Raw genomic sequence first — 23,298 nt, 5'->3', positions numbered from 1 at the left:
GTTGTAAACCGGGCATTTCCATCCTTACATAAAGGGTCACTTGAAATTATGCTTACAGTCCTTTGAAAAATTTACAGGACGCGTACGGACTAAAAATTAATGGCATTTTTGTTGAGAAAACTTCTGATTAATTGGTGATAATTTTGTTCTATTTCATTTTTCACTTAACATTTAAACCTTTATCTGATCTAAAAATGTCCTCATTAAAAATCAAATTTCTAATTGTTTTTTACAAGTTACTTGTGGATAAGGAGAGAGAAGAAATGCCTTTTCTTTTCACATTAAAATAATTACGATATCTTCCCTACTCTTACCTGGGTCAAGATTTTTAACCAATTGAGCATTTAACAGAATCCAGAAATGCATGGTTTTTAATGTAGTTAGATTAGTTCCGGAGGAGGGGGGGGGGGGTAATTGAGGGTTAAAAATTAACTATTTAGAACACTGTTTTTTTTGGTTCGCACGTCGTTCCAAAATAATAGTGCTATAGGTAATTTTATGAAACGTTTGTGTACTTGTCTTATTTCAATGGCTTTTTCTAGATCAAATGAGCTTTAAAACAAAGCAGAAGTCAAAATATAAAGTTGATTTCAATTTTATTTTCATTTCAATTTCAATTATTTTGGAAATATCCTAATTTTTATTTTTTTGGAGAAAATCCGGGAACCAATCAAAACATTATAGCACACGTGCTATAATGTACAGCTAATTAAACTTTAAAGCACGATGATTACTTTATAACACGTTCATTATTAAATTCACGATGAAATGAGGAAGAATGATAAAGTACACAATAGTTTCATAAAAAAAAATTATCCATCTCTCTTGATAAAATAAATGTTTTTAATCCTGGTTTGGTATTACAATGATAATTGTCAGGATCGGAGTGGATTAATGTCTCCGGAGAACTTGAAGGAACGAAGCTTGATCCTATCCCAGTATAAACTAGGGGTATCGGAGAAGGGTTTACTCTCACAGCTCCAGCAGAGACAGATCAACAACCTGCAACCCTGACAAGGCAGGTTTACTTTTAAAACTAATAACAAACAACTCGACATGTATTTTATAAAATCACTAGCTTAGGAACCCAGCCTTGTCCAGGTTACCCATAGTTACTCTCGCCGTTTACCCGCACTTGGTCGTAAATTACTATTATAGCTATTTTTTGCCAGTACAAGTCGACCTAAATGAGAATCTGAAAACCAAGCTAATAACATTCCCGTGACTCTCGCTAAGTTACCCATTCAAAATTTGAGGCAAATCGGTCATGGGGTTCCTGATTTATGATCGGACAGACAGACAGACAAACAGAGATTAAAACTTTATATATATTATAGATGCTAGATTCGAGATGATGAAAGCAAGATTAAAACAAACGTTCTGAAGATTTCTTTTAAGAGTAACGCCAAAACAGTGTGCAAACCAAATTATCCTCTGAAGTCTATTTACATTTTACAACTGAGCTTAATTTTAGTTTTATATTTACGATCTGTGATACATGCAATGTATATACCTAATGTTTTACTTTTACTAAAAGTATATGTCAAGAATGTTTAATGAAATTTTCTGTCTTAAAAATTTTAATTTTACGGATAAAATGTGATATATGGTTTTATACAAATATTATATAAACTAGGAATAAATCTTAATATTTGATCCACCCTTTCCCTGTTGATGAATTTTAGGTTTAAGAGCTGAGTATCGATGAAAGAGCAATGCTTAGTGTTTAAAAATAACTTCAACCCTCCATTATCTTTTATTAAATATAGTTCACATACGAGATCTTATCATTTTGTATTTAGATTAAATAAAATCTTTCTATATTTTGTGATGCGCTGCCTTATTGTAGAGCGCGCGCAGCCCTGCTCCTGTCTAAAGTGCTCGAGGCAAGACAAGAAAGGCGCGTAAGCACGTCACTACTCAGTTCTATGTTCTTAGTTGCCGTTTAACTGTTGCACGGGGCAGTGTGAATTCCGCAGATTTGACAAAATGGCGGTTTAACAGGCCCAACTGTATATACACGTGTTCAGAAGTCTTAAATATTGTGAATTATTTGGTGAAGGACATTAGTTGCAGTACGGTACATAGTATACGAACATGCAGATATCAGGTTCACTTGCTGGAGAGACTATTGGAGGCACTTCAGGGTATACAGTCAATCACATCTAGAAATTTTTAGCAACATATTTAGTAATGCCTGAGAACCTATTGGCTTGATTTCCCAAGTCGCTAAGTTGGTATGCTTGAATGCTCACTGATAGCATCTAGATGTTAAATTTTGCCTGAACATAATTCCTAGAATACATTCCGACAAAACCTAGTTTGTAACATTTAAAGGTTGGAGGTTAGGGTTCAATTCATCTCAACCTTCTCCTATAGTGATGGTTCCTTGAGCTCTGCTATATCAGTTGCAGAGAGAACTAGATTTTCAAAACTGCATTTATTTTATGATTTTATATCTCCGCTAGAGTAGGAAGAATAAATTCAATTGAATTAGATTAAGACTTCTTATGCGTGTTTTATGTTGTCTTGTAAATAAAACTGATAAACAAGCAGCTGGAAAGTCTACTTGTGAAAAGAAAAGGGTCAAATTGCAGTACAATTTTTGTGTTAAATGTTCACTGTTCCATAGTATTTAATCTATAGACTTTTTAAAATACTTTAAATGTCTCAAACTTAAGTAGATGTATGTGCACTTAATAAGTGACTTGTTCCCTAGTATTACAACCAAGGTTGTATAATAAGGTTGCACTTCAATGTACAGAAAATGTCTCCTATGCATAGATAGATTAAAAACTTTATATGACGTCACTCTCGCCTCTATAATCAGTGACCAGGGGCGTAGTCAGGAATTTGATCAGGGGGGGGCTTAAATTTTTCTTTCCAGGGGGGTTCAGCACCCGTTGGGGCCTGAAAACCCCCTGAAATTCATAGATTTCACTGGTCCGGTGGGGGCTTAGCCCCCCCCCCTAACTGCGCCTGTTAGTGACGTAACGTACTGTTGAGTTTTTATCTTTCTTTCTTAGGAAGCGATATTTCCCGAACATTGGAGCGCATCGATGTAACTAACCTTATTAAAGAACCTTGAGTGAAATGCATTAAATCCTTGAGATATTTCAGAAAAGGTGAGATGTTTGTTCACAATTTTGAACTTGTAAAGAAAAAACCTAGTTTGGGCATATCTATATACTCGATATATAGTGACAACAGCATGGATTTTTTAGCTGGGCGTCTCTTCTTGTTCTAACTTTTTACAGTCAAAATTAATAAATAAGTTGATTAAAGACGGATGATAATTCAACTTTGGGAGATCGTCTTGCTGTTCGAGTTTCAGGTCGTCTTTACATTCTTCCTTTGTGTATAACACTGTAAATTAAACCTTACTACGTGATTCAGAGCCCGTTCTCTCTAAAGATAGTGGTCGTGTATAATTTGTGGGGGAAGAATTTTGACCACAAAATTCTTATCTGATAGATAATTTGACGACCAATATTGAAGATGTCAAGCTGTCGACCAATGTATATGGAAGGAACGGCCTCTGTTATGCTAGAAATCCGGGCAGCAAATCCACAAAGCTTTTGATTACACAACTTTACTCTCATTACCGTCAGATTTTTTCACAACGGAGCAAACCTAAAATTTAAAGAATTTCCCGTGTTCAGTATACAACACTATTTATTTAGTATTTATAAACTTCTTTATCTTGGAATCTACAGAGTTCAACGACCCTCTCTAACCAAGTGTATCAATATCTCTTAATTATCAAACTGTAATTTTGGTAATTTGTCATTTCGTGGTCGTCAGAATAGACTGAAGTAGGAAGACGACATAGCTTTCAACACGGGTTTGAACAACTTTAAACCTATCTTTGGTCATAATATCTCTACTGAATTCCTCATTGTTTGGGGCACAAAAGAATTCAGTCTTTTTCACAAACTTGAATCTTAAAAACCTGATGATGTAGACCTTAGATTTTTTAAACTTAGATTATTGATCTAAAAATTCAAAGTTTGCATTATCCAAGGTCTACAAAATCAGGTTACAGTAAAATCAGAGTTTATTGCGAAGACCCAATTCCTTTTAGTTGGGCTTGCATTATCGTGACCTTGTATGATTTTATCCTACAAAGTAAATATGAAAATTTAAGGTCTTGTTAATTTCTTGTTTTCTGCGCTTAAGTTACAGAGTGACTCACGATAAGGAGGTGCAATGTCGCCTTCGAAAAAAATTGCAATTAATTGAGATACAGGGTGTTTGATACCAAAGACAATAATATAAATATTATATGGGAGCCGATCATTTTATAGTAAAATTGGTTTCAAAGTAAAATATATGTTTCAGAAAAATATTTTTTTAGCGAAATAAACTGTAAAAAACCTGTAATATCTGAAAAAGTATATGAAAGACGACTTACATAACTATTTACCAACTGTCACGTTTTGTGGGACACCCTGTAAGAAAATCAAATTGTTATTAAACCTGGCCTTACAGTTTTATTCATAAGAAAGGAGTATTTAAAGATTAATATTACATCCTGTTAATCTACTTTATTCTATTGTTAGCACATACATTAGACAATTAATGGTTACGAATCACTGTTCAGTGAATAATTAAAACCACAACTATGTCCATATACTGTCTGAAGTATAAGTATTATTTGTGGTTTTAAGATTGCACATTTTTTGGGAAAACTATAAATAATAAAAAATAAACTTTACAGTTTCATCCTTTGTGGGTAACTTAATTTTTAAATTTTAATTTATTATTTATGCTTTACATTTTAAGCTTACCGAGAGGCCCAGAGGTACATGAACGAAAACAAGGAGATCTTTCTCACCGATGCTACAATGAGTACACTGAAGGAAGATAGTGATTTTGATGATTCAGATGAGGATGAAGGTGATGAGCATAGTTTAAATGTTAAATCTTTAATATTTTATTATTTTTATTCGTAACTGATATTTTATAGGAAAAGGAAATCTGGAAATCGACAACAATAAANGATAACATTTTGTCTTCAGAAAGGGGAACCTATGAAAGAAACAGCATATTGAGTGGGCGGGGAAATATTTTGGGCTACAAAAGGGGAGGCATGGGAAAGGACCAACCCATGTGTTAAAGAAATATGATACAGACAAATATTTTCTATTTATTTTATATCGCGAAGGTTAGCCATTACGGAGGCAGTAGAGATTTGAGTTATACCTAATAAAAGTTTGATCCGCTCTTTTCGTAAAAAATACGCGCATTTTCATCTTTAAGGACGATAAAATTGTATACATAGGAAGGTTCATTTTTTGTGCACCCCCCTAACGGTTGATGTGCACCCCCTTATAAAATCCGTATATGGAAAAAAAATTAAAGCTTAAAATCTATATTAATCTACCCTGACCATAATTACCCATCATATCATTATAAAATCTAGTAGGAAAAGAGCAAAAAACTTAGATTTGAGATAAAAAACAGCATTTTTTAAATGTTGAAGGGTTGGCCCAGTGCTCAATAATATACCAAATTATTATAATATTGATGGCTTGTTCTTGTGTTTACAAAAAAAATATACAAATATAAATATACTAAACAGCTTTAAAATGTATACTGTCAACAGGTTGTTAAACCCTAACATGGATCTGAATGAGTCATTTATTGAAGCATGTGCGCGAAGCGCCAAAAAAAAATTCGGTTCTTTTAGCGTCTGTTCATGTATTTCATAGTGTCTCTGAGTCTCTGGCTTAGTCATATTCACTATGTATTATAAAGTCCCCTATTACAGTCTACACCAGTTTTTTGAAATTCGTTTTCTAGTCATATTTGTCCACTGTAGAGTCCCTTAACCGTAGGTCTGTGCAGTCCTTTGTATTTCCTGGCAGTACTCGACCTTATTTCGTCTGTCCATAATCCATAATAGTCTTTCTGATCGAAGTCCCTCTGTCATTGTTTGCCAGTAAGGGCTTATCCCTGTTTTCTTCTTATAGTCTTCAAAAGTCCTGATAGTCCAATATAATCCTTATTATATTTCTTATTGTTATTCTTCTTAGATTGTCAGGTTTTGTGTAACCTTAAATGGTATATGTATTGTAATACATATACCATTTAACATATATACAGTTTTTTTTAGAGGATAAATTAAGACTGACTTTCTTTGAGTCAAAAACGAAAAAATAATTAGAAATCCTATCAGAAATGATGCGCGAAGCGCCACAGAAAAATTTTGGTATTTTTTCTTAATTGACAAGATTTGATAAAAGATGATTCACAATCATGATCATGCTGAAGCCAAGTGAGGGGGGGGGGTGAAACTCGGTTCTCCCCCCCCCCTAGTTGCGCCACTGTAGATTACACTGGAGACAGTATTATTTAATGCTTAATAAAACTTTGCGTCAATCATCTTGCTCTGAAATGAATTTTAAATGAAACCCCGCGAAAAAAATATTGTAAATAAGATTAAGGTATACAAGAAAGAATTTGAAAAATATCATAAACGGACAAACTGTGACATTTTCGATTGATAAGAAAAGTAAAAAATCTGAAAATATATGTAAGTTAATAAATTAGAGCCTGCCTCTGTCTGGGGGGGGGGGGGGGGGGGCTAGGAGAAACAGATATTCGTTGGTTCTTTATTAGTGACCGAGGAGATTATAAAATCTGGTTTTAAAAACCAGGTGAAAAGAAACCAGAATTGAGTCACATTATTCCAGTTTTTAAACAAATTGCAACGAACTTTGAATATCAGGGGTGGATACAATGGGATGATTTTTAATTATATTCCAAAGATGATGTTTCCCTTATTAAATTATTAAAATCTGCAGTAAACATAATAACAAATTAAATAATATATAAAAATAGCAATAAAAATATAATTGAAATTACTGTAGCCAGGGGGGCTCAGATAGCTTAAACCTGTTTTTGCAAAGCTGTTGATGTAAAAACTATTCAAAACTTATTCACAAATTATAAATAATTTTCATAACAATGTTCAAACAGCTTTAAAACTTATTACCTGTATAAATACATATATTACACTTAGATTTAGCCTGCTTAAATAGAGTCAACTTTTAAGACAGGGTCGTCACAGTGGTTTCCTTTTTCCTGATTTATCATCTTTATTTTGTTTTAAATGTACACTGTACACTGTACACTGTACACCTATTTCTATACAATTCTCATTTGCTTATTATGGGCCAACCAATTCTGGTTAGGCGGGTCCAGACTATATAGTTAATTGAGATTTTTTATTTGTATTATCTCGTGCTTTGTAGTTGAATAAAAATATGAAAAAATCTGTAATACTGATAATATAATAATAACAACCTATTTTATGAAAATCATAAATCACGCTCCAATGTCGTCTTCCTAATTTTGTCCTACTTAAATCTTTGTTAAACGATTAGATGAGGAATGAGGATGATTTGCAACTTTTTCTTTCGTGACGAGTCATTTTTTCTTTTCTACAAATAGTCAAGAAGTACATCCTTATAGATTGATCTAGATAAAAATACAGGTTTCAGAGGGGGGCCGGGGGGGGGGGGCATGCCCATGATTTCTAATTTAAGTGCAGGTCAAGACTTTTTTCTTCTAGTTTTTTTAAAGGGAAAATTTGAAAAGACTTAAAAAGGGACATGGGAAAATTAAACTTTGATTTTATTGTTATTTGATAATATGCGTATTTAACTGAACTCCAAGATTGCATCAGGTAGAACAGCAGTAAACGTATTACCAATGGTTCATAATTAAATTCGTTTCTTTTTTACATTTATCTAAGAAAATACTGTTTAAATAATCAAATAATTTGTTAAAGAAATAGTGTTTTTCATGATAAAAATCAAATTTTATTTTTTTCTATATATGTTTAATGTTTGTGAAAACAATCAATAAAATTAGTTTATAACAATCATCAATTATATTGAGGGCTGTAATTATAAATGTTTATATTTGATGCTGTCATGCTAACGATGTTTTTTTGCATAAAACGCATTATTTGTCTGTTTAAACTTGTAAGACTTTCCTAAATACTTAAACCTCTCACGTTGGGCAAAATCAATGGTTTTTAACACTTTATACAACCTGAACTCTCAGGCATATTGCCTTATTTGTGGAATACAGGCCATAAGGGGCGCCCACTTAAACGATAAAAATACTTGTTTCAACTTAAATTTATCATATGGGGGGGGGGCACGTGTCACATTACCCCCCTCTCAGTTACCCCCTGGCGGAACTCATTATCTTTCATTTAAAAATCCAACACCTTTTTGAAAATACGCATTTTTTAAGAAGAAGTGACACAACTAAGTAAATCTTACCACTCTGCGCTCAAAGATTTCCCTGAGAGTGCCTAATTTGAGTGCTGGAAAGCGAACTAAATGAGTATTGGCATTTTTTTACTGTACCTTTTAAATTCTTGAAATACAAGATTTACTACAGGTTTTTTTAAAGAGCTATGGAACACAATGACAGTTTGTAGACATATAATGTTTAGATTTTCTAGAGATTGTGCAATTTCAAGCTACACAGTAAAAGTATTTGCTTTATAGGAACATCAAATACACAAAGTTTTCTCTCATGTCTGTCGTCTTCCTTTTCCATAGTTTTTTGGTGATCACTTTAAGTTTTCAGAGAATCTGAGGGAAATTTTCTTTGCGAAGGGTTTCCAAGACCAATTTTGCCAACAAAACACCCAGGGCGTAGTCAGAGATGTTTTGAAGGCAAAATTGGTCGAGGGACCCCATGATTATGTAAAAAAATTCATTTCCCGAAAAAAATTGCTGCATAAATTTGATCGACTATTTCATGAAACCTCGCAAGTTAATTGTCCCAACGAGAACCAAGGAACGTTATGTTACTCTGTTAAGGGATCAATGAATCATGAGTCGAAAATGTTGGCCTAAGGATTGATTGACTGATTGAATATGAAGCATTACCGGAGACCTGAACGTCAGCACTATCCCTCCTCCGCCTAGCTCCAGTACTCTGATACAGCTCTGCCGACTCTGGACTTCAATACACAAGTCTCCGCCCCCCAACTCACTCTGCGGCGGAAACATGTCAGACTTTTCATTCCTTGTTCCGCCGCATCTTTACGACGACAGGGAAACAATTTTATTCAAAAAGTTATTGGTTTTCAGTTTATATCGAATGGCATGATCATATTTTTTATTCAGTTTTCTCTGATTTTTAATGTTTAAACCTATGACTCGGTGAAATAGGGGTTCAACACACGAAGTGCATTCCCCATGGTCCCATGTTAAGAAGATTTATCCTAAGCAACCATTTTTTTGGTCAAAAACTCAAACCATTAAAAAATCCCATACATTAATTCTTGAAAAAAACTTACCATTGTTAATCGTTGTAGCGGTGTAAATTGAAATGTTGTGCACAATTCCTATACAACCTACCCATTTGATGTTTCAAGGTATTTGTGAGTGCATAAAATCCAAATACACTTCTTAAACCAAACCCTCTTTGTTCAGTGCATTGTTTGCAGGCAAATATAGGCACTGCGTTGGCTCGCTTGGCAGCATGTATTANATTCACTTCATTCTTACATAAATTCTTCATTCTTCTACGTTCTTGTTTATTTCTTGTATCCTTTTTTCTATTTTTTTAAAAACTTTTTTTGTCCTTCCTTCTTTTTTTAAAAACCCTGTCCCTATCATTTCCTAACATTTTTTAAGTATTTAAATTTCATATAACTTATAATTCTTTATCTTATCTTTTTTCAAAAAATTTCGTCTATTGAGTGTCCCAATAAACGACGTGAAATGTCATAGTTAATATTTGACAGATTAAAAGGTGTATGTCTTATGGACTTTTCAAAATGGATTCTACTTACACTTTTTATTTAAAGAAAAAGGATTTATTATTAGACAATCACAAAAATTGCATAATCTAAAAATTTTACAGATACGAAAATTGTTCATATGTTGGACATCCTGTATATTCGGATTTTAAAACAAGATCGAAGGTGTGGTTTCTGCTCCATTGCTCTCAATCTTGTTTTAACCATGANAATATTCAATGCTCATATATAATCATGCTTGGGGAGTAGGAGGGGAGGTTATGCTTTATTCTAGAATGCATTCACTACGAAGACTTAATTAAAACATGGGACTTAGTCTATTCTAATATTTAACTGATTGTATTACAGTACATTTAGAGTTAAACCCGTTAAAGAAAGGTTGGGTTACATAACTTGATACTAAACAGCGGGGGGGGGTGTTTGACGCCCCCTCTAGTTTTTTTTGCCCTAGCACTCGCATTTTTGACACTATCATCAGCTTGAATTTTTTTTAACGGAATAGTAAGCTAAAGGATTTTTTAATGCAAAGGATAGGGTTCAGGACAGTAAGAGTTGGCTGGTCCGTGTTAAAAACATCTAAAATAGTCCATAACCTTTTTGTTCTTAAAGCCACAGATCTAAGTCCTACATTATTAAAAAGCCCTTGAAAAATGAATGTATAAACATGTGTCACTGTCGTCACAGCTTACTATTAATTTGTCAAAAACAAAAAAGTTATTTTTTTCACATTATTTCGACCTTTGTTTTGGCATTTTTTTCAAACCTCCCAGGCACCCAAACTATTAAATTAGCGCGGCAGTCTAATTTTTTGTTCAATGAGCTGGCCTTGAAAAATTGGGCTTTAAACAATGAGCATGCATTGCAATCCTATGGACCCTTATTCTAAGGTCTTTTTCTAGGGCTATTCTGACCCCCCAGCCTTAATAGGGTTTAAATGTACGTTTAAAGGGACTATATAAGCGTAATTTCAAGCGTAATTTCCAACGGTACCCTTAAATGTTTTTATTGAACAAAATGAATGTTTATAATTTTGTAAGCTGATTTCTTTAAATCGTGGGTTCTCTACTAAAGTATCTTGCGCATTACTACTGAAGGACAACATATTCGAATTTTCAGAATTAAACACTTTTAAATCTAAAAAACGAAAATATCATCTTCATTATTCTATTAGGCTTATAGGGCGCCTCGCGTCCATCTTCTATTTCAACTTTTAATTGTGACTTTATCTGTGAGCATCTTTTCTTTGTACAGTACAACATTTTTTTTACATTTGCGGATTTTTATAATATTTTTTCGCGCATTTTCTAAATTTTACAAAATGAAAATAATGTTGAACACATTTTTTTTGAAATTTTGATCTTTCATAAACCTTCCCTGGGGTCACGTAAGTTCCCACACACAATTTGGGCCCGATCGGTTCAGCCGTTTTGACGTTTATTGATTACAAACATTGATTTGCATGCATTTAATTTTATTAAGGTTGATATTAAGTTAAAATCAATATCTAAACATTCTTACTAATTATATTTTTTTATTTAATATTGTTTTGTTCAGAGTTATTCATAAATACGAACTACGTAATTCAGCTTCAGGTTAGTCTTAAATTTTTAAAAGATTTTTTTTTTCGCGAATTATTTCAAATAATATAAAAATTGATTAAACCGTACCATCTCACCATTTTTAGATCATACAGTCAGAATCAGAAAGACCTAGAATGAATTGCAAAATTATGAATTAAGCAGACGACTTTTACAATTTTCTTTGATCTTTGAAATAGTTTACGGCATTTATTTGTTTCAAATATGATTGATGAAACAATAAACACGAAATAGCCCTAGTTCTGCCTTTTCCATTACCATCTCGGGTAATTTTGAATGCACAAGAAAGGCAGACCACATTTTGGAAAAGGCATCACTAGTGCTATTTCATGTTTATCGTTTAATCAATCATATTTGTATATTTTAAGAATTATAATGACAAATAAATGCTGGAAACTATTTCAAAAATCAAAGACGCCGGAAAAGTCGTCTGATTAATTGTCAACTGATTCCGGGTCTAATTCTGGCTATGACTGTACTAAATATAAATTTTAAACTACACTTTATAAAAATAATTAATTAAAACAAAAGTGCTGATTGTTTTTATATTATTAGAAGGGAGAATGGTTGGTATTGATGTCATGGACAATACTCATTTTACGGGTAGATCGTTAAGGTAAAAATAATTTTATATATGAAGACGATTTTTCTTTTTTATTGAAAAAATTATTATGTATTTCATTATTTTGCTTATTAAATTCATTTTGTTTAAAATAAAAGAAAAGTAAAAAAACTAACATTTTTTCAAAACACTATAAGTCAAGATTAGTTTTAATTTTAAGATTCAATGATAAAAATATAAATATTACCTGATTTGAATAAAAAACTAGAAGCAACATTTTGTATTTTTCCTCCAGTCCGCTTTGTTAAACTTGAATCTCATATTTTTATGAATTTTAAACCCATTTTCAGCCGCAGGCTTTAATAGCTCTAAGCTAGGCCAATTTAAACCAAACCATTTGCTTTAATCATTTTTAAATGTAATAAATTCTTTTCTTAAAAAATATATGTTTTGGTTATTTAAATCGGTGGGTGAAGTTTTTAATTTGAGTACTAGGTGGAGTACTTTTTTAATATTTAGTTTGATCGGAGTAGTTGATGGAGTACAATTTATATATTTAGTTTCATTGGAGTACTTGGTGGAGTACTATTTATACATTTAGTTTCATTGGAGTACTTGGTGGAGTACTATTTATATATTAAGTTTCATTAGAGTACTTGGTGGAGTAATATTTGTATATTTAGTTTTATTGGAGTACTTGGTGGAGTACTATTTACATATTTTGTTTGACTGGAGTACTAGGTGAAGTACTATTTATATATATTTAGTTTGATTTGAGTGCTAGGTGGAGTCCTATTTACATATTTTGTTTGATGGGAGTACTTGGTGGAGTACTATATTTATATATATTTAGTTTGATTGGAATACTTGTTGGAGTACTATTTATATATATTTTGTTTGACTGGAGTACTAGGTGGAGTACTATATTTATATATTTAGTTTGATTGGAGTACTTGGTGGAGTACTATTGATCCTTGTTATGATTGCCTGCGTAACCTTCTTCAGGCACAGGAAGCGTGTAAGGGTAAGATAAAAATGTTATTAAAATAAATTAAAGAAAACTTGTTTTAAACTTAAAATTAAACCTTGGAAATTTCAATGAGCTTTTTTTTACTTTTAAATGGACTGTAAGTGACCTTCCAATCAAGATGGAAATGCCTGATTTACAATGGTGCCTGATCATGGATTAAGGGGTACCATTGTCAAAATGGCATGCCACTTTAACAATGGTCACAAGATCACTTGATTTTATAGGGACCGTTCACTTATTTGGGTAATTTCATGGTAAACTAATTAGCCCATTAGCTATTCATTGGTATTAGTTTTACTTCTCAAAGATATCTATGGCCGGAGAAAAAGCCGATTTATCGTTTAGAATTCCAGCGGAAAGTTATGATACCTTTGCATTTACACTATTTAGACGTTTTTTCAGTAACCACAGCCCAATAAAATCTAAAATTATCATATATCAATGACATCATGAGTCAGCTATTATATAATAAAATATATAAACTTTTGATTTTATAATTACAAGAAATTAACGTTTTTCGTGCTCAAACATGATTTAACAAATTAACACGTGTATATAAAGACGACTTTCTCTTTCAGACAAACCGGTTCCTTGATTCCAACTCTTCAATAAATCACAGGGATTCCTGGGGATTGGGGAATTAGGAAAAACGTATCAAACCGTAAAATGTTAAAATAAGTTATGCTTTGAAAAAAGACAATTTGAAAATACTTTTGAAAAAAATTTAAGATATTTACAATTAACTATTAGATGCTACAATTTATATCTGAAAATTTTTTAAAATCCATGACTTTGACAGAAAGCATCAAATAGTGTAAATGCAAAGGTATCATACCTTTGCGCTAGAATTCTAAACGATAAATCGGCTTTTTCTCCGGCCACAGTTGTCTTTGAAAAGTAAGACTAATACCGATGAATAGCCAAAAAGCTGTTTAGTTTACCATCAAATTACCCAAATAAGTGAACGGTCCCTTTAAGAGAATACATATATATATATAAATAAATACCATGCATACACTGTATAACGTATTGTATAACTGTAGCATATATGAATTAAAATAAAAATGGTTAATCTAATAAAAGGAACTGGTTACTCTCTCTAAGTATATATTTATATATATGTAGCATATATGAATTAAAATAAAAATGGTTAATCTAATAAAAGGAACTGGTGTTACTCTCTCTAAGTATACATATATATATACATGTAGCATATATGAATTAAAATAAAAATGGTTAATCTAATAAAAGGAACTGGTTACTCTCTCTAAGTATATATATATATATATACATGTAGCATATATGAATTAAAATAAAAATGGTTAATCTAATAAAAGGAACTGGTTACTCTCTCTAAGTATAATTTTCTATTCCCTATATCTTTGCACCATCATGCATGTATAAACCTTTGATATTTTAAACCTTGACAACTAGATCTAACAGAATTTATGATTTTTTCTTTACTTTTTGGTCTTTGGTGGCGTTTAGAAAAAAATTTATTTTTCGCTCTATGAATTCTAGAATTGTTACGTCTAATCCGTCAACCTGAACAGTATATGACAGGAGTTTAACATATATCGGGTTTGTAAATCTTAAATCATATTTTTGAAGAAAATCTAAACTGCCATACGTAGCTGATCGTTAAAACTCAGTCTGACGCACAACCCAAACCAAAAAAACATCATAAAGCAAGCCATTCCAGAATTCATCAGTACCCCATACTGCTTTCCGTTTGATTTTGGATATAAAAACCCCCTTGTTGCCCTGATAATATTTAGATATGAATAATAATCAATAAAAAATATTCGTAGAACCCTGATTTTTCACTTTAGAAATATAAGCCTAGTATAACCGCAATTCTTGAAAATATTTTAAAACTGTCAAAACACGCAATTTAATCCTTTCACGTTCTGATCTCTAGACGGAACTGACGTCAAATCCGAAAATTCTATGCCGCGGAAAATTATCAATTTCTGCAAAACTTTTAAAGTTTTTATTGTTGTGACAGTGTCTCAGTTGTTCGCAAGTATAGTTCGCAACGTTTAGCGGTGATTTTGCATTATGTTTTAAAGTTTTGCTAAATGCTATTACGCAAACTATGATTTCTCATTTAATATACAGTGTTAACCACAAAGGATGAGACTTCATAGACGACTGTACTTAACTTATATTGTACATAGCTATATTTCTTATATTTAGGAACTTGAAACTGGTTTCTTTCGTTGCCGTGTCAACAAATAAGCAATTAAAAGACAATACTCGAAGCAAAAGACTTAATTTAACATTGTAATCGTCATATTTACGAGTTTCAGGTCGTCTTTAAAGTGTCATTCTTTGGTGGTAACCCTGTATGTATGTATATATATATATATATATATATACATACATATATATATATATATATATATATATATTTATATTTATATAATGATCCCCATAAAGGATGAGTCTTTGGAGACGACTGTGCGGACTTTAATCTTTCTTTTATCTGACATTCTTAGCTGATACTTAAAACTGGTTTATTTTTTTTGCCAAATTCTGAATTTAATTTGATCGTTGTATAAAAGTATTTTTGGGTCGTCGTTAGTCTCCAATTCTTTGTGGAGAACCCTGTAGAATTGGGACAAAAAACATTTAAAATTTCAAGAATTATCTTCACTTAAATACCGCAATGTTTAACAAATCATAAAAACCGTAAAATTCAAAATTAAAGTTCAAATCTTTGAGGACATTTCTTGTTGTTGTTGACATCATTTTGTTGATTAATACAAGGTTACCCAGAAAGGATGAGACTTTACGAATTTTGTTCAGTCTTTTTTGGTTCTCTTAAACTTGTGCATTTTTTTTGACAAATTATTTTTTGACATAAAAAGATAATATTTAAGACTAAAGATGTAGTGAATACCCCAGAACTTAAGAAGTACAGAGTTTTATACCGGTTGTAATTATAGAGGCTCATCCTTAATGAACAACCCTGCACAAACTGCTATTTATCTTCTGAAATACATTTACAGTCTACACTAGCTGAAAAAAAGACTAGACCATGACGAAAGAGAACTGGAAATTTTCGGTTTGAATAACTCATTAGTTCACGCCCAATCCTTCTGTCAGACATCTTTAGATAGAATAAATAGATTCTTTTTATTAAAACCACAGAGTACGCAATCCAAAATCTAAAAAAAGTATTTAAACTAAATAAAAGTGCACATACTTCAAAAATCACAAAGTACCCTATCTAGAATCACAGAATACCCAATTTAGAATAACAAAGTACCCAATCTAGAATCACAGAGTACGCAATCTAAAATCACAAATTAAGCAATCTAAAATCACAGAGTACGCAATCTAAAATTTAAGAAAACGCAATAACGCAGAGTACACAATTTAAGATCACAAAGTATACGAAAATAGCAAGTTTTGGGCTATTGCATGCATTGCTTCTAAACTAATTCTGCAATGAACATTTTTGTGTAATCTTGCAGTTTAAACTATACAGAGGTTTATGTTTCTAGAATTAAAGAAGGAAGGATAAAAAGGATAGAATTCTATTTCAAAGAAAAAATGCAGATTCTATTATTATAGATTTTTATTTTAACTACTTTATATTTGATTGTCGTATTGTCATGACTCGGATGATCGAATAGTTTAATGGATGAAAGATCAATGTACTAGAACAAACAGAAGTAACAAAAAGGAGTGCAAGAAAAAAATAAAGAAAAAAACTCTTTTTTTGCAAAAAAAAACTTATTCTGAAAAACAGGGCGACAGTAAAAATCTGAATATATTGTGATGGACAGAATACGAATGGACCTGTCCCGGAAATGGATTTGTTCTTTGTATACCAATGCTGTACTTTCTATGTACTATTGCTAATTGTGTTTACTACTTATGTAATATTACTAATTGCATGTACTATCTATGTACTATTACAATTTGCATGTTATATTTATGAACAACAGCTTATTGTGTGGATTTGCATGTTCTATTTATGCACAACAGCTAATTGTGTGTCTCAAAAAAAACGGGGAATAAGGGTCTACACATGTTTGTAATCGGTTTTTCAAGAGACCATTTTTAGAATCGACGTACGATTTCCGATTCAATGAGATCAGTTTTAGATCTAAAAGTGACAATTTTAAAGGCTCCTAAAGTTTCTAACTGGAGTAAGTAAATTGGTAAAAATAAAGATAATCTCCGATTGCACATAAGGGTCTATGCAGATTGCAGAATAGGATTTTCAAGATTGAGACCATTTTAAATATCTACGAACAATTTCCGAGTCAATGAGCCCAACTTTTGGCTTGTAGATATAAAAATAACGATTGTACTATAATAAACTGTAACCTAACATTAAATATAAAAGTGTGCAAACGGAGATTATCTTATTTTTACCAAATTACTCACCCCAGTTGGAAACTTCAGGAGCCTATAAAATAGTAATTTTTAGATCTACAAGCCTAAAATGGGGCTTATTAAATCGGAAATTGTACGTAAATTCTATAAATGTCTCAATCTTGAAAATCCAAATACAAACAAGTCTGTAGACCTTGTTTTTTTAAGACACCCTTTAATCTGTATATATATTGCTAATTGTATTTACTTTATGTACTATGTATGTACTATTGCTAACTTTATGTGTTATTACTAATTGTATGTACTGTATGAACTTTGTATGTACTATCGCTAATTTTATGTACTATTACTAATTGTAAGTACTGTATGTACTACTATGTATGTACTATCGCTAACCGTATGTACTATTACTAATTGTATGTACTGTATGTAATATGTATGTTATATCGGTAACATTATGTACTATTACTAACTGTGTTAACTGTATGTACTATGTATGTACAATTGCTAATGTGCTATTACTAATTGTATTTTCTGTATTGTACAGGAGATGGATACTGAAGGATTAAACTTCGATTTGTTCAGCTCTCAACTCAGACAGCTTAATCAGGTATTTAATATATAATTACATAGTTTAAACCAAATAGATTGTTAAGTACAAAAGATGGCTACGTAGTATTTGTACACTCTCAGAACAGCTGTATTTTACATCACAAGTGTCAACTCAGTTTTGTGTCCGACAAAATTATTAATAATAGTGATATTTTTAGAATAAAGAGCTTATCTTTCAGTGAAAAAGGTGCAATTTTATTTGTGTTATTTTTTTCTGTTTTTACACTTTTTTATTTAATCTTGGAAAACATGTCAACTAATGTGAGAAAATTTCGTTTTCCTTGTTATATTTGACACTTGTGACGTCGAGTATAATTGACCCATTTCTATGTTACCACCTATTTAAACCTGGAACAATGTTAAAAAAATCTAAATTTTATTTTTTAAATGGATCATGTGCAATCATTTTTTACCATCATAGATCACGAAGGGAGTCGATTTATTATGTGATCGAACCACGTTGTTATGGGTATAATTTATAAATAGGAAATTACTTATTTAGCTATTTGATCATAAATTGGTTTCTTTTCCAATGATTTGAATATCATTTATCTTGTAATTCAAAAGATATTTTTTATTCCACCATTAAATTTTCTATCTGTCTATTTATCTATTTACCTATCTAAGCTACGGGGATAAGCAGAAAACTCGGAAATAGGAAGACGACTTTTAGAATCAAGTTTTACCTTTAAAGGGTCAAACAGTGTAAACATACCTATTGCACTAAATTAATGATTTAATAAGTGTATAGTAAAACTATTTGCTTTGTAACAACATCAAATACACTTAAATATTATTGTTTTTTTGGGTATCACTGTATTACTGTAATCTATCTATTTATCTATCTTTAGTCAAACGCATCTGCTTTTAATAGTTCTTGTAGTACAATAATCAGCAACATTAAAAAGAGTATATATATATATATATATATATATGTATATATATATGTATATATATACATGATATATATATATATATCATGTATATTGTAAAATGTATAAAGATGGCACCTGTCGCACACTTTTTTTGTCGATGTAATGTTTTACAAGTTTCATGCCACCTGTCTTTTATTTTACACCCTTAATTAATTCTTATTTGATAAGAACGCCTGATAAAACTAAAATAAAAGGGACCGTTTACAGAATATCAAGGGCCATCTATTTAAAGAGATACATCCCCAATTTGAAACGGTATCCTTTAAATCATTGTCTGGTTGAGATATCCTGAATATTCTAGCTAAAGATTGATTTAGAAAGTAAATTGCCATATTTTTACACATTTAAGGAAAGAGTAAAACGGCTACATCTGTCTAGGTTCAAATATATCCTACCTAGTGAAACGGACTCATTAATTAAAGGATCACTTGAAACTATGCCAACAGTCCCTTTAAAATAAGTTAATTTTTAAACCTTACGTCTAATCTAATAACTGAGTTTCATGTTTTTTCTAGAATTTTGGATGATAAATTATCTTTTTATATATTTCTTACTCATCATTATATAATATAAATTAATTTTAGTTTATTGATGGCTATAATTTCTGTTTTATTTATATTATATCTATATTTTGAAAATTCTGTTTGAAGTCTGAAATATCTTATCCATGCTTGCATTAAAGTAACTCATTCTATATAAAATGTTGACATTGGCAGAACCAGTCTGCCTAAACAAAGCAAAACATTGAAAAATGTTTCGTGCTTTAATCTTGTTTGCTTTATTAGAAGCAAACTTTCAGAGCAAACAATTTCGAAGTTTTTCAGATTTTTGTTGAGCCTTTTGAAATCCTGAAAACTAAACTTTTTTTGAAAATGTTTTCATAAATTCATTTTAAACAGTTCATTTATTTTTTGATACGACAAGTTAATAAATCAAAAGTTCATTTATACATTAGTTTATTTATTTATTGATTCATTTATTTATTAATTATTGATTCATTTATTCATTGATTCATTTATTCATTGATTCATTTATTCATTTATTCATTGATTCATTGATTCATTTATTCATTGATTCATTGATTCATTGATTCATTGATTCATTGATTCATTTATTCATTCATTCATTGATTCATTTATTCATTTATTCAATTATTCATTTATTCATTTATTCATTTATTCATTTATTCATTTATTCATTAGTTAATTTATTCATTAGTTCATTTATTCATTAGTTCATTTATTAATTGATTCATTAATTCATTAATTCATTAATTAATTCATTCAATAATTCATTTATTAATTAGTTCATTTATTCTTTAGTTCATTTATTCATTAGTTAATTTATTCATTAATTCATTAATTCATTGATTCATCAATTCGTCAATTTATCAATTCGTTAATTCATTAATTCATTAATTGATTAACTTATTAATTCATTAATTTATTAATTCATTAATTTATTTATTCATTAGTTCATTTATTCATTGATTCATTAATTTATTATTTCATTAATTCATTATTGAATTAATTTATTAATTCAATAATTCATTAACTCGTTATATCTTCCAAAAAATGATGATTGAGTTCTTTTTTTATTTATTGATTGATTGATAATTTCAGGCTCGTTCTTCCAGTCATATCAGACGGATCCTAAACTCCTTCCCTGAGGTTGGAACCCCTGCTCCACCCCCTGATTATGATACTGTTCTCAAGGATCAGGAGAAGGAGGAGGATCTCCATCTACCCTCATACTCAGAGGTAAAAATAAAAATCTTAACTCGAGACTTTTAAATAAAAAGAATGAGTTTAACTCATTCCGTCTCTTATTGGTCAACGTTAGAACCAATAACAGATCAGGAATCTTCCACATCCACTAATGAGAGGAATGAGAGATTATAGATCATATTTTCAAAACTCAACAGTTTAACTCCTATATTTAAAGTTTACATTAAGTCTTCAACGGCATTGACAGAAGAATTTTACTATCTAACAATGTAAATTCAGATAGGAAAATGATTAAAAATTGTTAAAGTTTCGGGTTCCTTTTCCAACAAAAGCATTTAATACATTTTTTTTTCTTGAACACACAAATAATGTTTTAATGGCCAAGATAAAATTAATCAATATTTAAAACAATCTATTTTCAGGCGGTCCTTGGGGCTAAAGAGGTGACAGAGGTCCCGGTTCTTGAAACTGTTGAAGACGAATCCAAACCAAACCCAGTTTAAAAATGGCGGGAAAACATGAACAATACACGACTGTGATCAAGACTATGACAAAAGTTTATGTAAATATGTAATTATATATATTCTATACAGTTAACCACGAGAAATGAAAAGTGCACAGTGAACATCTATACCTTAACAATAGTTTGCAGCAAATCATAGGAATCGTTTTATGAATTTGGAGAAGTCATGCAATCGAATATGGAAAATGGGAAAGAACAGCAAAAAGAAAAATGAAAATTAGATTGAATGATTTTAGAAAAGCTACAGAAAATAAGGGGGAAGAATGAATTAGGAAAAGTAGGAGAAAATAAGATGAACATTAAGAAATTGAGAAATAGATTGTTTTAGAAAAAATAGGAAAAAGAATTGGAGAAAAGTACAAATTCCATGACCAAGCAAGCATTATTGTCAATCTATATTTTTTTAAGAAAAATATATTGAAATCCAAAATTTAATGTTTCGAGAATTCAGGAAGAGACATTGTGATCTTTAGATTTAAGTCTATAGGTATTAGGTATCGGGGATGTTTAAAAACTACTTTAATATGAAACTTCAAAAATGACCTAAACGCTTAAAATATAGCGCCCTGATGGTTGAATATAGGTTACTCCCATCAATACAGTCGTGTTAATTGGTTTGGCAAGAAAGAAACAAGTGTATACAGCTGCAGGAAACAATGAATAAAGACAGAATAAATTCCGTAAAATCTTCTCTGAAGTCCATTGAGGGTAACCCTGTATCTCACTTATATCATGATATGTCATTAAATTTAAAACAAAACAATTATTTGTTCATTAGATGAAGCCCTTTATGCTATAAAGGCAACAATGTTTGGTCACTTTTTTTACAGTTTAATTTTTTTTTTAACTTCAATTAATTATCATCTTTTTTCGAGGATTTGGGGGCAGTCTAATAGGTAACCTAGTCATAAAGTTTTTTTATGTAGAGCAGATTAATTTCAGTTATATTTTAGGAATTTTAAAAGTGCATTTAATCTCGACTAGATCTGGTTTAATAGAATGTTTCGACCTGAAAACTTTTTAATCCTAATCGCTTAGTCTAAATATCCAATGTGGACACTTTTAATTTCCTTCTTAATCCGCTCTTTTTCTCTCTGTCAGTTTCCGACCAATAAGAGTTTTCTCATAAAATGGCGCTCAAAATTTCAAATTTCCCGGCTTCCATGATCAGCTGTTCTGCTTTTTCCCTCACTTGATTGGTTAAGTTATAAACACAATTCTGTTGATAAAAACTTAAGATTAAATTAATCTTGAAGATAACAAAAATAGAAGATCAAGCATTGATCTCGATATCCACATATTCTAAAGTTTTCATCTCAGATTAGGTCATGAGGAGACCATATTATTTATGAATTATCAAAAAGATAATTTCTGATAATCAAAAATAAAATTTTCACCTTTAAAAAATCATTATTTTATGATTTTTTGTCACAAATAAGTAAAAAATCAATTTATTTTTATATAATCATCTATCTTTCCACAATTAAGAAAAATTCAATGTGCAGGTTCTTAATAGTCGAAATTTTTTTGGGACAACATTTTTTTTGACCTGGGATAAAATGTGAGTTGCCACAAAAAAATGGGGTTGTTTATTTGAACACCCTTTATACTAACCATGTTTATTGGAACACCCTTTATACTAACCATGACCAAGATTGCTATTCAATACTTTTACGTGTTCATAAAACATTAAATGATTAGAATGCAGAATGCGGCAAAGTTCAAATAAACATTTTAACTTAAATAAATCATGATAATAATGCTTTACAAATTTACTTAAATTTTATGTTTTCATTAATATAATTATTCGTTAAACTGATACATAACACTCAGGTTAATGTGTATATATATACACATTTTATTTATGTGTATGGCCTTGGCCTATGTCTTTTGTATCCAATGAACGTCGAAAAACGGGGGAATTGATTAAGCTCAATTTTTTTTGTGGTATAATTGTTTCCAGTTGTTGTTGTTGTTGTTGTTGTCGTAAAGGGAAAATCGTTTTGTGAAAATTTTGCATTTTTTTGCATTTCGTTCACTCGCGAAATTTCGCTTTAATCTGTTCCGCGAAAAAATGAGAAATTTTCACGAAATAAGAAATGCAAAAATTTCGCGAAAAAAATTCTTTTCATTAAACATTTATTATATATTAAGGTAAAGGA

The 23,298-nt window shown here is 30.8% G+C and overlaps 1 protein-coding gene and 1 long non-coding RNA gene across 2 annotated transcripts; both read left to right on the top strand.

Annotated features, from left to right (window-relative positions):
• Window positions 1–857: 857 nt before the first annotated feature.
• LOC111697051 (uncharacterized) lies at window positions 858–1,660 on the top strand. The gene is made up of 2 exons (XR_002764206.1): window positions 858–1,022; window positions 1,338–1,660. It is a non-coding gene; the product is annotated as an uncharacterized LOC111697051 (long non-coding RNA).
• A 269-nt stretch (window positions 1,661–1,929) lies between these two features.
• On the top strand, window positions 1,930–21,571 carry LOC111697043 (uncharacterized). The gene is made up of 8 exons (XM_023466912.1): window positions 1,930–2,147; window positions 8,913–9,086; window positions 11,351–11,388; window positions 11,950–12,010; window positions 12,896–12,980; window positions 17,887–17,949; window positions 20,509–20,646; window positions 21,036–21,571. Exons 1-8 carry the CDS (start codon window positions 2,098–2,100, stop codon window positions 21,114–21,116), a joined length of 690 nt encoding a protein of 229 aa, XP_023322680.1. The 5' UTR covers window positions 1,930–2,097; the 3' UTR covers window positions 21,117–21,571.
• Window positions 21,572–23,298: the final 1,727 nt, after the last annotated feature.

Source organism: Eurytemora carolleeae, unplaced genomic scaffold (assembly GCF_000591075.1).
Source record: "Eurytemora carolleeae unplaced genomic scaffold, Eaff_2.0 scaffold65, whole genome shotgun sequence".
Taxonomy (NCBI): domain Eukaryota; kingdom Metazoa; phylum Arthropoda; class Copepoda; order Calanoida; family Temoridae; genus Eurytemora; species Eurytemora carolleeae.
This window is presented reverse-complemented; position numbering and strand designations above follow the sequence as displayed.

Excerpts from the sequence above, each read along its gene's own strand:
- LOC111697043 (XM_023466912.1), top strand. The coding sequence starts at position 2,098 with ATGCAGATATCAGGTTCACTTGCTGGAGAGACTATTGGAGGCACTTCA. Across the intron at positions 2,148-8,912 it reads ACTATTGGAGGCACTTCAGG|CATTACCGGAGACCTGAACG; the intron begins GTATACAGTCAA and ends TTGAATATGAAG. Across the intron at positions 20,647-21,035 it reads ATCTACCCTCATACTCAGAG|GCGGTCCTTGGGGCTAAAGA; the intron begins GTAAAAATAAAA and ends ATCTATTTTCAG.